Source organism: Herpailurus yagouaroundi, unplaced genomic scaffold (assembly GCF_014898765.1).
Source record: "Herpailurus yagouaroundi ecotype Mexico unplaced genomic scaffold, PumYag 67569, whole genome shotgun sequence".
In the NCBI taxonomy this organism is placed as follows: Eukaryota; Metazoa; Chordata; class Mammalia; order Carnivora; family Felidae; genus Herpailurus; species Herpailurus yagouaroundi.
Window position 1 is genome coordinate 4,025,268 of NW_024420375.1, and position 13,833 is coordinate 4,039,100.

General features: G+C 43.8%; 1 protein-coding gene across 6 annotated transcripts in view; it reads right to left on the minus strand.

Annotated features, from left to right (window-relative positions):
- Window positions 1-1,156: 1,156 nt before the first annotated feature.
- Window positions 1,157-13,833, minus strand: part of HDAC8 (histone deacetylase 8) — a 226,833-nt gene continuing 214,156 nt past the window's right edge. For 5 of the 6 annotated variants that reach the window (XM_040467749.1, XM_040467748.1, XM_040467753.1 and 2 more), the window contains 2 exons: window positions 2,361-2,435; window positions 1,157-1,720 (listed from right to left, as the gene is read on the minus strand). In XM_040467749.1, coding sequence (XP_040323683.1) covers window positions 1,698-1,720; window positions 2,361-2,435 — 98 coding nt within the window. In that variant the 3' untranslated portion in view covers window positions 1,157-1,697. The remainder of the gene's footprint in view (window positions 1,721-2,360; window positions 2,436-13,833) is intronic. The other variant, XM_040467751.1, reaches the window with a different exon arrangement.

A 13,833-nucleotide genomic window follows, 5' to 3' on the forward strand; every position in this document is an offset into this window, starting at 1 on the left:
CCTTGCTGGGTGGTCTCTTGTAGGCTTGGAATTCAGACTTCCCATTTTACCTTCCTTGGCCTCCCCCACCCCCAACTGCCTCATTCAGTGCCTCCACCCTCTTATTTTTTTTTTAATCCCCCTTCTTTTGGGTATAAGTAAAACTGCCCTTAAGCTGAGCATGTATAATTAGAATAGTGGGCATTTGGAGTGACTGGTATTCCTAGCCAACCAGGCGCCCCAATGTTGTTTAATAAAAGCTTGGCTATTCCCATCCTGGATACGGTCAAGGCTTTTTCCACTCCCTTCTGCGGAATGCCCATCCCCCTCTCTGTGGCCTGGAGAAGTACAACTCACCCTAAGAGGCCTGGCTCAAATATCACCCCCTTTAAAATGCTCCGTGATGCTGTCCTGGCTGGGCAAGTGGCTCTTTCCTCAACACTCCTACACCTCTGGATTCATGCTGGTAGCAGAGCGGAAATATGTCGGAATCTGGTTCTTTCCCTCCTCTTTTGCCCTGTCTGGGAGTTCCTAGATGGCCAGGATGGGGCTGCATTCTTGTCTCCTATCCTAATCCCAGGAGTGGAAAGAGCTTCATAAATACTTGGTGAATCAAATCATGAAATCATATTTTGCTGTCCCTTCTGCTTTAGCACTCTCTCTCTCTCTCTTTTTGTCTGTTATTCCCCATCCACATTTTGCCACCTTCACTCCCTCCCACCCCCAGATTACAGTAAAAATTGTATCCCATTGCAATCAAGTACTGATTATCTACATTTGACAGGCAAGTATCCTAACTATCCATCAAAATGCGCCTCCTTAGATCTGTGAGCCTCCTACCCTTCCCATCCCTAAAGGGCTCCCAGGGAGGGGAATAGCTTCTCCCCATAGGGCCAGCAGCGGGACCTCTCCCTGGTTGCTGTGCCCGTCTTTTCTGGAGTCCTGGATGAGCCCCTGGCACAGGACAGCTTGGACCTTCTGTCCCCAGGACTTAGAGGGGACACACCAGTTCCTCAGGGAGGGGTCGGGGATCCCGCACTCAGAGTCAGCTTCCCAGACTGGGCCAGAACAAAACCTGGAAACATCAAGGTTAGTCTTGATACTTCGGTGAGAGGAAATGTCCAGAACTGTGTGCACTGTCAAGAGCACTTTACAAGAGGATGATGGGACAAAGAGGTAGGTTTTCAAAGATTTTATTAAAAAACAAAATAGATCCATAATCCTAAAAACAACACAGGTAGATTTCTCCCCACCTCCCATTCTGCCAACCCATCCCCCTCCCCTAAAGACTCCATCCGGAAGGTACTGAAGCCCAAACCCTGCCTCTTGGTTCTCCCCACCCCGCAAACCTGTGACCCAAGCTCCACACTTTCCTCCAGCCTCTGATGTCTCCTTTAAGAAAATAAAAATACTCCCTCCCCACTCGCTTAAAAATAATTTTCGAAGATTAAAAATGGCATTTGTGTGTTTTTAAAAAATAAACACTTTAAATGCTGGAAATCTCTCTCTTCCCCTAGGCCTAGTTGAGGCCTCTGGGGTGCTTGCCTGCCTCACCCCAGGAGGCCAGCTGCCACATGGTGCCCCTTGGAAATTTTCAGGAAGTAATTTCTTCCAAATTTCCCCTGCAGTCACAAATTCCACACACTGCTCGCATAAACACGCTGTCTTCATTACAGGCACTGTTCCTCAGCTCTGGAAACCTGATCTCTTTTTGTCAACTAGACCACATGCTTCAGATTCCCTGCAAACAGGAGAGAAAACAAAATTCAGGTAACATACATGAATTATACCTCGATAAAGCTTTTTTTTTTTTTTTTTTTTTTTAAAGCATTTGCACTGGGGACTTGTTCTCTTGCTGCTGTTGGGAACACAGGGACCCTGACATATGAACAAGCCCAGGCTAGCCTCCTGGATGGTGAGAGACACATGGTTCAGTTACCCTCACAACCACCAGTTACCCACCAGACAACTGAGTGAGGCCTTTGGCAGCCAGCTGACTGCAGTGTTGGGTGAACCCTGCCAAAACCAGCAGAAGAACCGCCCAGCTGAGCCCAGCCCAATTGCCAATCCACAGAGTCATGGGCTAAACAGATGATTATTTAAGACACACACACACACACACACACACACACACACACACAAATTCAGGCAACTTTTCAGAATTCACTCTTCACTAACTGCATCAAATCTTCCCCCACTCTCAACATTTCTTCCTGACTTAGCAGGCCACAACACTTCTAGCAGTTTCTCTTGTGATGACCCATGAAATATGAATTGGGAGCTTCCCCCCTCCCCCGCACTCAGGCCTAAGAGTCTTTTAGGGATAAGTGAGCACTTGAAATCCTATAGGACTGAGCTCCAGGAATGAAAAATTTGCTCACTTGGTCTCTCCACAGCTTTCTTCTTGCCCCACTTCCCCAAACACTGGGCTCCAGACACTACTGACAGCTTCTCCTCTGAAACAGGAAGAATGCCCCATGAAGGCAGGTACCTGGGCTGTCTTACATTTAAAAAATTTTTTTAAATGTTTATTTATTTTTGAGAGAGAGAGACAGAGTCAGAGTGTGAGCAGGGGAGGGGCAGAGAGTGAGAGGGAGACACAGAATCCAAAGCAGGTTCCAGGCTCCAAGCTGTCAGCTGGGGCTCGAACTCATGAGCTGTGAGATCATGACATGAGCTGAAGTCAACACTTAACTGACCAAGCCATCCAGGCACCCCTGTCTTACTGTCTTTTTAAGTTTATTTATTCATTTTGAGAGAGAGGGAGGGAGACAGAGAGATAGGGAGAGAGAGAGCTCTCATGTTGTCAGCACAGAGCCCAACACAGAGCTTTATACCATGAACCATGAGATCACAACCTGAGCTGCAATCAAGACTCAGAAGCTTAACCAACTGAGCCACCCAGGCACCCTTGGGCTGTCTTACTTTTGATTGATCTCTAAAGTCTAGTACAGTGCCTCACACACAGCAGGTGCTCAACAAATGGCTGAGTGAATTGAGATAGGAATGAAAGAAAAAACAAATCAGCACCCACTTGCCTATCTAGATTTATGTATGTATGTATGTATGTATGTATGTATGTATGTATTTTGAAATCTCTACATCCAACGCAGGGCTCAAACTCACAACCCTGAGATCAAGAGTTGCATGCTCTTCTGGCTGAGCTAGCCAGGCACCCTCTAGTTTTATTTTTAACTTAACATACAAGAAAATTTATTTGTATGGATAGTTCTATGATTTTTAACACATGTATAGATTTATGACACAGAATAGTCCCATTACCCTCTAAAATTCCCTAAGCTATCCCTTGGCAGTCACATCCTCTCCTTCCTCTCTTACCACCTGGCAATCACTGATCTATTCTCCATCACTATGTGTTGTCTTTTTCAGAATGTCATTTAAATGGAATAAAAACACAGTGTAGGGACACCTGGGTGGCTCAGGCAGTTAAACGTCCAACACAGGTCTGGTCATAATCTCGCGGTCCTTGAGTTTGAGCCCCGCATTGGGTTCTGCACTGACTGCTCAGAGCCTAGAGCCTGCTTCAGATTCTGTGTCTCTCTCTCTCTCTGCCCCCCCCACTTGTGCTCTCTCTCTCTCTCTCTCTGAAAAATAAACATTAAAAAATTTAAAAAACCACAGTGTATAACCTTTTATGATTGCCTTCTTTCATGCAGCACACTTCCTTTGTGTGTCATGCAAACTTGTAGGTGTATCAACAACTTATTCCTTTTTGGGGGAGTACTTAACTTTTTAATTTTTCAATTATTATAGATTTATAGGAAGTTGAAAAAAAATACCAAGAGGTACCCTTCAATAAGTTTCTTCCAGTGGCAACATCTTTCATAATGATTATTTAAATATCAAACCCAGGAAATTGATATTGGTACAATTCACAGACCACATTCAGATTTTACCAGTTTTACATGCACACATTTGTGTGTGTGTGTGTGTGTGTGTGTGTGTGTGTGTGTCTGTTTCTGTGTTTGTAAATGTACAGTTCTCTGCAGTTTTATCACATGTAGATTTGTGTAATCCCCACCACAAGAAGATACAGAATGTTATCCCATCACCACAAGGATTCCCCTCATGGTACCTTGTTACAGTAACTCCCCCCTAATCTCTAACCTCTAACAATCAATCTGGTCTCCAGTTCTATAATTTTGTATATGACCTTTTGAGACTGGCTTTCTTTCATAATTTTTTTTAAAAATACGTATTCATTTTTGAGAGAGAGAGAGACAGAGCATGAGCGGTAGAGGGGCAGACAGAGAGGGAAACACAGATCCAAAGCAGACTCCAGGCTCCGAGCTGTCAGCACAGAGCCCAATGTGGGGCTCAAACTCATGAACCGTGAGATCATGACCTGAGCCAAAGTTGGACGTTTAACTGAGCCACCCAGGCGCCCCCGAGATTAGCTTTCTTTGCTCAGCATATGGCCCTTATAATCCATTCAAGTTGTATGTTAAGTTTGTTCCTTTTTACCGCAGAGTAGGATTCCATGGTCTAGATGCACCAGAGTGTGCATCACCCATTGAAGGGCATCTGCATTGTTTCCAATGTGGGGCTATTACACATAAAGCTGCTATGGACATCCATGTAGAAATTTTTGTGACCATAGTTTTCATTTCTCTGGGATAAATGCCCAAGAGAGCAATTGCTGTATCATATGGTAGTTGCATGCTTGGTTTGATAAGAAACTGTCAAACTGTTTTCTAGAGTGGTCATACCATTGTGCATTTCCACCAGCAATGTATAAGGGATCTAGTTTCTCAGCATTTTTGTCAGCATTTGGTGGTTTCACCAGTTTTTATTTTGGCCATTCCTATATGTGTGTAGAGATCTTTTACTGTGGTCTCAATTTGCATTTTCCTAATGGTGAATGATGTTGAACATCTTTTCATGTGCTTATTTGTGGTCTGTATATCCCCTTCATGTCTTTTGCTGATTGGATTTTTTTTTTACTGTTGAGTTTGGAGAGTTCTTTATATATTCTAGATACACATCTGTTGTTAGGTGCACGATTTGAAAATATTTTATCTCAATATGTAACTTGTCTTTTTGTTCTCTTAACTGTTGCAAAACAAAATTTAATTTTTTGGATCACGGTTTTGGTGTTTTAAACCCTTAGGGCTCATCATCTCTGGATAATCTTTGATTCTTCATCTCTTGGTTCAAGCCTCCTCCACATCTAATGATTTGCCAAGCCTAATCTCAAGATGCCTCTCAACTTTGTCCTCCCCTTCTTTTAAAATTTTTTTTTTCAACGTTTATTTATTTTTGGGACAGAGAGAGACAGAGCATGAACGGGGGAGGGGCAGAGAGAGAGGGAGACACAGAATCGGAAACAGGCTCCAGGCTCTGAGCCATCAGCCCAGAGCCTGACGCGGGGCTCGAACTCACGGACCGCGAGATCGTGACCTGGCTGAAGTCGGACGCTTAACCGACTGCGCCACCCAGGCGCCCCTGTCCTCCCCTTCTTTTTTTAAATGTTTATTTATTTATTTTGATCCAGAGAGAACTAGAGGGAGCAAGTGGGGGAGGGGCAGAGAGAGGGAGAGAGAGGGAATCCCAAACAGGTTCTGTGCTGTCAGCCCAGAGTCCGACACTGGGCTCAAACTCATGGACCGCTTGATCATGTCCTGAGCCCAAGTCGGATGCTTAACCAACTGAACCACCCAGGCGCTCCTCCCCACCTCCGTCTTCTCCTTTCTATTCCACCCTCCCCAACTTAGTCACATATCTCATCACTCAGGTCACTGCAATAGTCTCTTAACTGCTGCTCCTGCCTCTGGAGCTGTCCCGCACACCATTGGTAGCTGTGTTCACATGCCTTCCCTGCTCCAAAAATCCTTCAACAGCTCCTCACTACCTATAAATGAAGTCCAACTCCTTAGCTTAAATTTGCCCCATCCATACTTTCCCATCTCCATGTGGGCCTTTGCTTGTATTGTTGCTTCTTCTGAGGAAAACCTATAGGGGATCCTGATGCTGAAGCTAGGGGTCCTTGCATCTGTAAGTGTAGCCAGAGCTTGATGACTGAGTGAATGCACAGATAAACAAAATTTCATGTCTGAGTACTCCAACAACACATGTTCACAGAAAGGAAAGGTGGGTGCTCTATTCTCTGCTGTTCTGTCTCAGTCTCCAGTTACATTTGGAGGCAATTAAGAAAAACAACAGAAATAATTTCCACCAAAAGTTGATGATGAGCAATATTGAGTTTGGGTAACAATAAAAATGTAAGCTTAAATAATGCCCATTGTTTCCCCCCTACATCTAGCTTTTCCAGCAGTGGGTGGCAGCCTGAGAAAATTCTAAAGGCCAGCATGGTCTAGGGCCTGGGAAGACAGAGTATAGACCAGAGGAGGCAAATGTAAATGCTTATAGAAGTCAAGGATGTACTGTATGTGAGTAAAGCATATTTAGGGCAAGACATATGGAGCCTTCTTGATCCTTTGTTCTTTTTCTTACTTTCAATCATGACCTGAATAGAAGCAATAGTTCCCTCTTTTCTTACTTCTATTACAAAAGAAAACAAAAGCAAAACAGCATATGTGAGATGATAAATGGAAATTCACACTTGGCGTATGGTAGGAGATGCAGCAGGGAATGGTGGGGTTTGTGGCAAAGAGGAAGGTACATTTTCACAAAAGAGGCAGCTGCTACCCAGTCTCACATTTACTACTGAGCAGGAAGTTGGTCCTAGTGTGACCAGATCTATTTTCCAAGAGAGATTAAAACTTCACACTTTTAAAAAGTATATTTATTTTGAGAGAGAAAGAGAAGGAGAGGGACAGAGACAGAGAGGGAGAGAGAATCCCAAGCAGGCTCCATGCAGTCAGCACAGAGCCCGATATGGGGCTCGAATTCATGAACTGCGAGATCATAACCTGAGCTGAAATCAAGAGTTGGATGATTAAAAAAAAAAAAAAAAAAAAAAGGATGCCTGGGTGGCTCAGTCAGTTAAGCCTCCAACCTTGGCTCAGGTCATAATCTCACGGTTTGTGGGTTCAAAGCCCTGCATCGGGCTCTGTGTTGACAGTTGAAGCCTGGAGCTTGCTTTGGATTCTGTGTCTCCCTCTCTCCCTGCCTCTCCCTTGCTCATGCTCTGTCTCTCTCTCCTTCTCAAAAATAAAATAAAAACATTGAAAAAGAAGAATTGGATGCTTAACTGACTGAGCCAACTAGGTGCTCCAGAAATTCACATTTTTATGTAAAGTTTCTGCAGTGTTAAATATGGAAAATTGATTTACACTTAAAAATTTTTTTAAAATGTTTATTTATTATGGAGAGACAGAGAGAGACAGAGCATGAGCATGGGAGGGGCAGAGAGAGGGGGAGACACAGAATCTGAAGCAGGCTCCAGATTCTGAGCTGTCAGCATAGAGCCCGACGCGGGGCTGGAACTCATAAACCACCAGATCATGACCTGAACCAAAGTCAGAGGCTTAACCAAGTGAGCCACCCAGGTGCCCCAATTTTCATTTTTTAAGATATCAATATGTGAGGCCAAATAAAACAACTTTGGAGGCAAGATGTGGCTCATAGGCTCCCAGTTTGTGATGTTTGGATTATCTCTGTGACAATTCTGGACTCCAACTACAACATCCCATTTTACCCTCAAATATCTCGGTTTGGACAACAAAGTATATGATCATTCCACCTCTGATGTAGAAGAAGGAGGACTGAAGCAGGACTCAGGAGGCCTGGGTTCTATCAATTCATTGATCAACTGACTCATTTGTTCATGCATTTATTCAATAAACATTTATGGAGTATTTATTCTTTTCCATGCACTTTGTGCTTGTGAGCACTTTTTTTATTACTTTTTTTTTTTTTTTTTTTTTTTTTTAATTAGTAGACTTTATTTTTAGGGCAGTTTTAGGTTTACAGAAAAACTGAGCAAGTACCAAGAATACTCATATCCTCCTGCCTCTTGCCTCCCCTAGCAGTTTCCCCTATTATCAACATTTTGCATTAGCGTGGTACATTTGTTATAATTGAGGAATGAATATTAACACATTATTATCAAGTAAAATCCATACTTTACATTAAGGTTGACTCTCATTGTATAATTCTATGAGTTTTGACAAGTGCATAATGTTATTTATTTATTTATTTATTTGAGAGAGAGACAGAGAATGCACGTGGAGGAGGGACACAGAGAGAGAGACACACAGAATCTGAAGCAGGCTCCAGGCTCTGAGCTGTCAGCACAGAGCCTGACACGGGGCTTAAACCCATGAACCACAAGATCATGACCTGAGCCAAACTCAGACACTTAACTCAAGTGTATAACGTTATGTATCCACCATTACAGTATCACTCAGAATAGCTTCACTGCCCTGAAAATCCTGTGCTGCATCTATTCATCTGCCCCTTCCTTTCCCCAAAGCCCTGGCACCCACTGACCTTTCTATTGTCTGTAGTTTTGCCTGTTTGAGAATGTCATATGGTTGAAATCATACAGTGTGTAACCTTTACGGACTGTCTTCCTTCACTCAGCAATTGCATTTAAGTTTCCTTCACATCTTTTTTGTAGCTTGAGAGTTCATTTGTTTTTAACACTGGCAAACATTCCATTGTCTGGCTATACCATAATTGTTTATCCATTTATCTACAGAGGGACATCTTCGTTGCTCCCAAGTTTTGGCAATTATGAATAAAGCAATTATAAATATTTATATGCAGGTTTTTGGTTGGACATGAGTTTCCAACATATTTGAGTAACTAGCAAGGAGTGTGACTGCTAGATCGCATGTTAGAACTTTGGGAGAGGGGCGCCTGGGTGGCTTAGTCGGTTAAGCGTCTGATTCTTGGGTTCAGCTCAGATCATGATCTCACAGTTTGTGGGTTCGAGCTTCGTGTTGGGCTCTGTGCTGACAGTGCAGAGCCTGCTTGGGACTCTCTCCCTCTCTCTCTGTCCCTCCCCCCCTCAAAATAAGTAAATAACTTAAAAAAACCTTTGGAAGAAACTGCCAGTTGTCTTCCAAAGTGGCTGTACCATTTTGCATTCCCACCAGCAATGAATGAGAGTTGCTGTTTTTCCACATCCTCATCAGTGTTTGGTGCTGTCAGTGTTTTGGGTTTTAGGTCTTCTAATAGGCATGTAGTGGTATCTCATTGTTTTAATTTGCAATTCCTTAGTGACATGATACTGAGCATATTTTCATACTCTTACTTGCCATTTGTCTATTTTCTTTGGTGAGGTGTCTGTTAAAGTCTTTGGCCCATTTCTTAATTGAGTTATTGTTTTCTTTTTTAAACAAATGTTTATTTATTTTGAGAGAGAGAGACAGAGAGAGAGAGAGGGAGGGGCAGAGAGAGAGAGAGAGAGAGGGAGAGAGAGAAACTCAAGCAGGCTCTGTGCCCTCAGTGCAGAGCCCAATGTTGGGCTTGAACTCATGAACTGTGAGATCATGACCTGAGCCAGAACCAAGAGAGTTGGATGCTTAAATGACTGAGTCACCTAGGCACCCTGGGTTATTGTTTTCTTATTGTTGAGTTTTAAGAGTTCTTTGTATATTTTGTATACCCATCCTTTATTAGATATGCATTTTGCAAATTTTTCTCCCAGTCTGTGGCTTGTCTTTTTATTCTTGTATTCTTTACTTTTTAAAATATAGAGTAGCATGGTCCAATAGAACTTCCTGTTATGATTAAACTGTTCTATAGCTATGCCGCCCAAGATGGTAGCACTAGTTACATGCAGCTATTGAGAGGTTGGAATATGGCTAATGCAAGTGAGGAGGTGAATTTTAAATTTTATTTAATTTTAATTAACTTCAATTTAAATGGCCATGTGTGGCAAATGGTGACTATATTGGACAGTGCAGACATGGAACAGTTCCTTGGGCTTTTTTTTTTCCCTGTGACATTGACTAGGGATCATCTATATTTCCGCCTTCATTTACAACCTCCCTTTCAATCCATTAGTGAGTCCTGTCAATTCTACCTCCACAATAGGTTCCAAATCCACCCACTTCTGTCCATCCTTCACTGCTCTAACTTTACTCCAAACCACTATCACCTCTTGCATGGACAACCCTAATAGTCTCAAAATTGGTCTCTCTGCTTCCATCTTTGTTCCCTACAGCCTATTTTCTATACAGCAGCTAGAATGTTTTGTTAAAACTTAGGTCAGACCATATCACTTCTATGTTCAAAATCTTCTATGGCTTCTAATCACACTTGGAATAAAATCCAAACTACTTAGCTGCCAAGCCCTGAAGGTTCTGGTGGCTATCTCCTGTCTCCTACCACCACCCTCTTACTTACTCTGTTCTAGCCACATAGGGCTTCTTTGTGTTGCTAGAACACACGAGTCATTTTTCCCCCTTAGGGTTTTCCCCTTCTTTGCATTTGCTGTTCCTTCTGCCTGGAATGTTCTGTCCCGGATAGTCCCATTTCTGACTCTTCTCATGATTTAGCTCTCAATTCAAAAGTTATCTCTGGAGTGCCTGGGTGGTTCAGTTGGTTGAGCGGGTGACTCTTGATCTCACGGTTCATGAGTTCAAGCCCCACATCAGGCTCTGCACTGACAGTGTGGAGCCTGCTTGGAATTCTCTGTCTCCCTCTCTCTCAGTCCCTCCACCACTTGTGCACTCTTTCTCTCTCTCTCTTGAAATAAAAGTTATCTCTGAGAGGCCTTGTGAATGCCAATCTATGTGGCCACCCCCACCCTGTCACTATTTTCTGTCACATTATTGTGTTTAGTTTTCTTCAATCCACTTAGCACACTGAAAACATCTTGTGTGTTTATTTGACTATGTCTGTATCCACTCACAAGCTCTATGAGGGCAGAACCCTTGTCTGTCTTGTTCATCACTCTACTTTTAGCACCCTCAACACTTCCTGGCACATTATTGGTGCCCAAAAATATTCATTGAAGAAATGGACATCTGTAGATCTATAGGGCAGCTAATAAAGCACTTTCCTATTCAGCTCACAGAGGCTTAAAGTTTGGTCATTGGTCTTAAGCCTCTTATAAATGTGGTTGGGGAGAGCCAACATATGCTTACAAAAGGAGCATCCATGCCACCAGGCCAAGTGGCAAATGACTTCTGAAGAAAATCAGTGTCATAGCAGTTTGGAGGAATGCTGGGGTGATCCCAGAATACTTGGAGGCCGAGTGGCACCACAGAGGAACACAGAAGTAAATTTAAGACTGTTGAAAAGTGTTTCCCAAACTTCCATGATATGGGTACCTCTTTCAGGTATGTTGTCATATCACTACCTGTATTGATAGTGACAATATTTTTCTTTATATCAGCTCACTTTCGAATTTTTAATACCTATTTGGGCCTCATCTATACTAAGTAGTAGTAGTAATCATCATCATCATCAACGGACTTGATGTGTTTAGTACATTTTAAAACATACATTAGGGGCACCTGGCTGGTTCAGTTGGTTAAGTGTCCGACTTCGGCTCAGGTCATGATCTCTTGGTTGACCAGTTTGAGCCCCGCGTTGGACTCTGTGCTGACAGCTCAGAGCCTGGAGCCTGTTTTGGATTCTATGTCTCCCTCTCTCTGCCCCTCCCCTGATCATGCTCTGTCTCTTTCTCTCTCAAAAATAAATAAACATTAAAAATACGTTAAAATTAATATAGTTATTAAAATGGAAAATATCTTTGTGTCACCTCAAATTTTCTCTCATACAGAGGTATGTGAGGCACATTTTGGGAAAAGTCACTGTAGGGATTGCTCTTGGACAGCTGGTGCCCAGGCTGTTTTGCCTCTAGTATCTGAGAATAGTGGATAGTACCCCACCCACCCCCTGCCATCCAGCTCCCTCAACCCAATTTGGTCCCTGTCTCTGTCCATTCATTTCACAAATCTTTACTGTTGTCTACAATGGGCTAGACCCTGTGCTGGGTGCTGAGGTCACAGAGGAGAACGAAAAATAGTTCTTGCCCTCAAGAAGTTCTCTGTCCAGTGAGGAAGGCACTTTTGGAGGCAAACACATCCTAGTCCATAACAAGGCAATAAAATACCAGTCTGTACAGAGTGCTTAGGGCATATAAAGAAAGGGTGTGGAAGGCTTAACAGAGGAGGCAGCACCTTTAAGGGCAAGGAGGAGAGAATGTTCCAGACATACATAAAGGCAACTTCAAAGTTTTTGTGGCCAGAACACAGGATGAGGGTCAGGGAAGGCGGGCAATGAGGTTGAAGGGATGGTCTGAGGCCAGATCACCAAGGACCTAGAAGGCTTTGGCCTTACCCTAGAAGCTATGGGGAGCCTCTGAATGATTTTAAGGTGGGGAGGAGGCCCATCTAGCACGGTCTAGGGCTAGAGGAAGTTTTCCAGCTGCTACCCTCCTAATCATGCTTGAGGGTCTCACACTCTACCTAGGAACAATGGCAGAACAGGAGACTTCTACGAAGCCTTGGGCATGTGCTGATATGGATGGCTGATTTAATTTAAGCTCTTAATTATCAACTGTATTGCTTGCCTTGGAATGTAGATCCCTCCTGTCATCAGGAAGCCTTTCAATGACAATGAAGTATAACCACCAATTACCACTTGTCAGCCTCTGACCTGAATTAGAACCTGAGGCTGTGGATTAATCCCACCAAGCTTCTGGTCTTAGCTTGCAAGGGACTACTGCAGTCTCAAACAGAATTGAAGTAATTTCTAAAATAGCTTATGATTCATTTTTTCTCCCCTCCTGTGCCTAAATCTGCTGGCTCCATGTGGAGGGATAGGCACAAGTAACTGTAGAGGTGACATCACAGGAGTGGGCTGCTTGTCTGCTAGCCAGCCTGTGGAGCTTGGCCTGGAGTGCTTTATCTGCTGGGCTGGGCAATGCCTTCCAGCCGTTTTGGAGTCGCAGCTCCAGGTTCCTTGGTCCATGTGCTTTCTCCATATTTCTTTTTCAGACAAAAATTCTGGGCTGGGAAATCCAGGATAATGGGAATAGCAGTGGCAGGAAGAATAACACAGCCTTACATCTGTATAATGCTTTAGAGTTGTGAAATTCATTTGCTCCGTTTTGCTCCACCCAAACACCAGTGGGAAATGGAAGCTGGGGTTTTAGGCCTGAACTGGGGATAAACTTTTCTCTTGCACAAAGGAGCTAAATGTGAACATTCCCTGTTCACCTCAATGCACATCATGATTAGGTCTCAGATGCCACCAGAAGGTCAGAGAGACTCCTTTCAGCATCTAGGTGCTTCCTGTAAGATAAATTTTCCAGCACAAATTGCCTGGCAGGCACAATGTATTAACTATGCCATCCTGATTGAGCCAGCAAGTAGTGCCAGTCTCAGCACTGCCAACTCCTCCTGTAGGCCACGGTTTACAGTCCCAATGGTCCCAAAGACCTTTACTGGAGCCAAAGGCATGGCTGCTAACTGTGGAGCCCTGAAGGTAGGGTGTGTCATGAACATCTGGAAGTGCCAACAGCTGCCAGAGCAGCTCAGGGTCTGTGAAAGGAAAAACTGCAATCTGAGTCACATTAGCCACCACTGTGGATCCTGAGGTGAAGGGCCACCGAGCCCAGCCATGAACAGCTGAAGAGTAGGGTGGATGGATTCTTTCCTTGGAGGAGCCATAAAAATAGTCCTGCATTGATCTCATGCTTGCTGTGTGACGTTCCAACACCTGGTCCCAGCATAGCTTGCTGTCCCCAGTGCTCTGTTGCTACAGTCAGCATGAGAAGTCTCCCAGCCCAGCTTCCCTCCCCTGATTTCCCCAGCATCATGGTTGCCAGGCTGGAAACCAAAGGGGTGTCATACTCTTGCTGGCCTTTATGTGTTTTAGAATAGATCTTCATGTACTGCACATGAGCACGTGTGTGTGGAGGGGATGACCATGGTAGCAGTGAGCCACAGATGCTCATCAGTATTG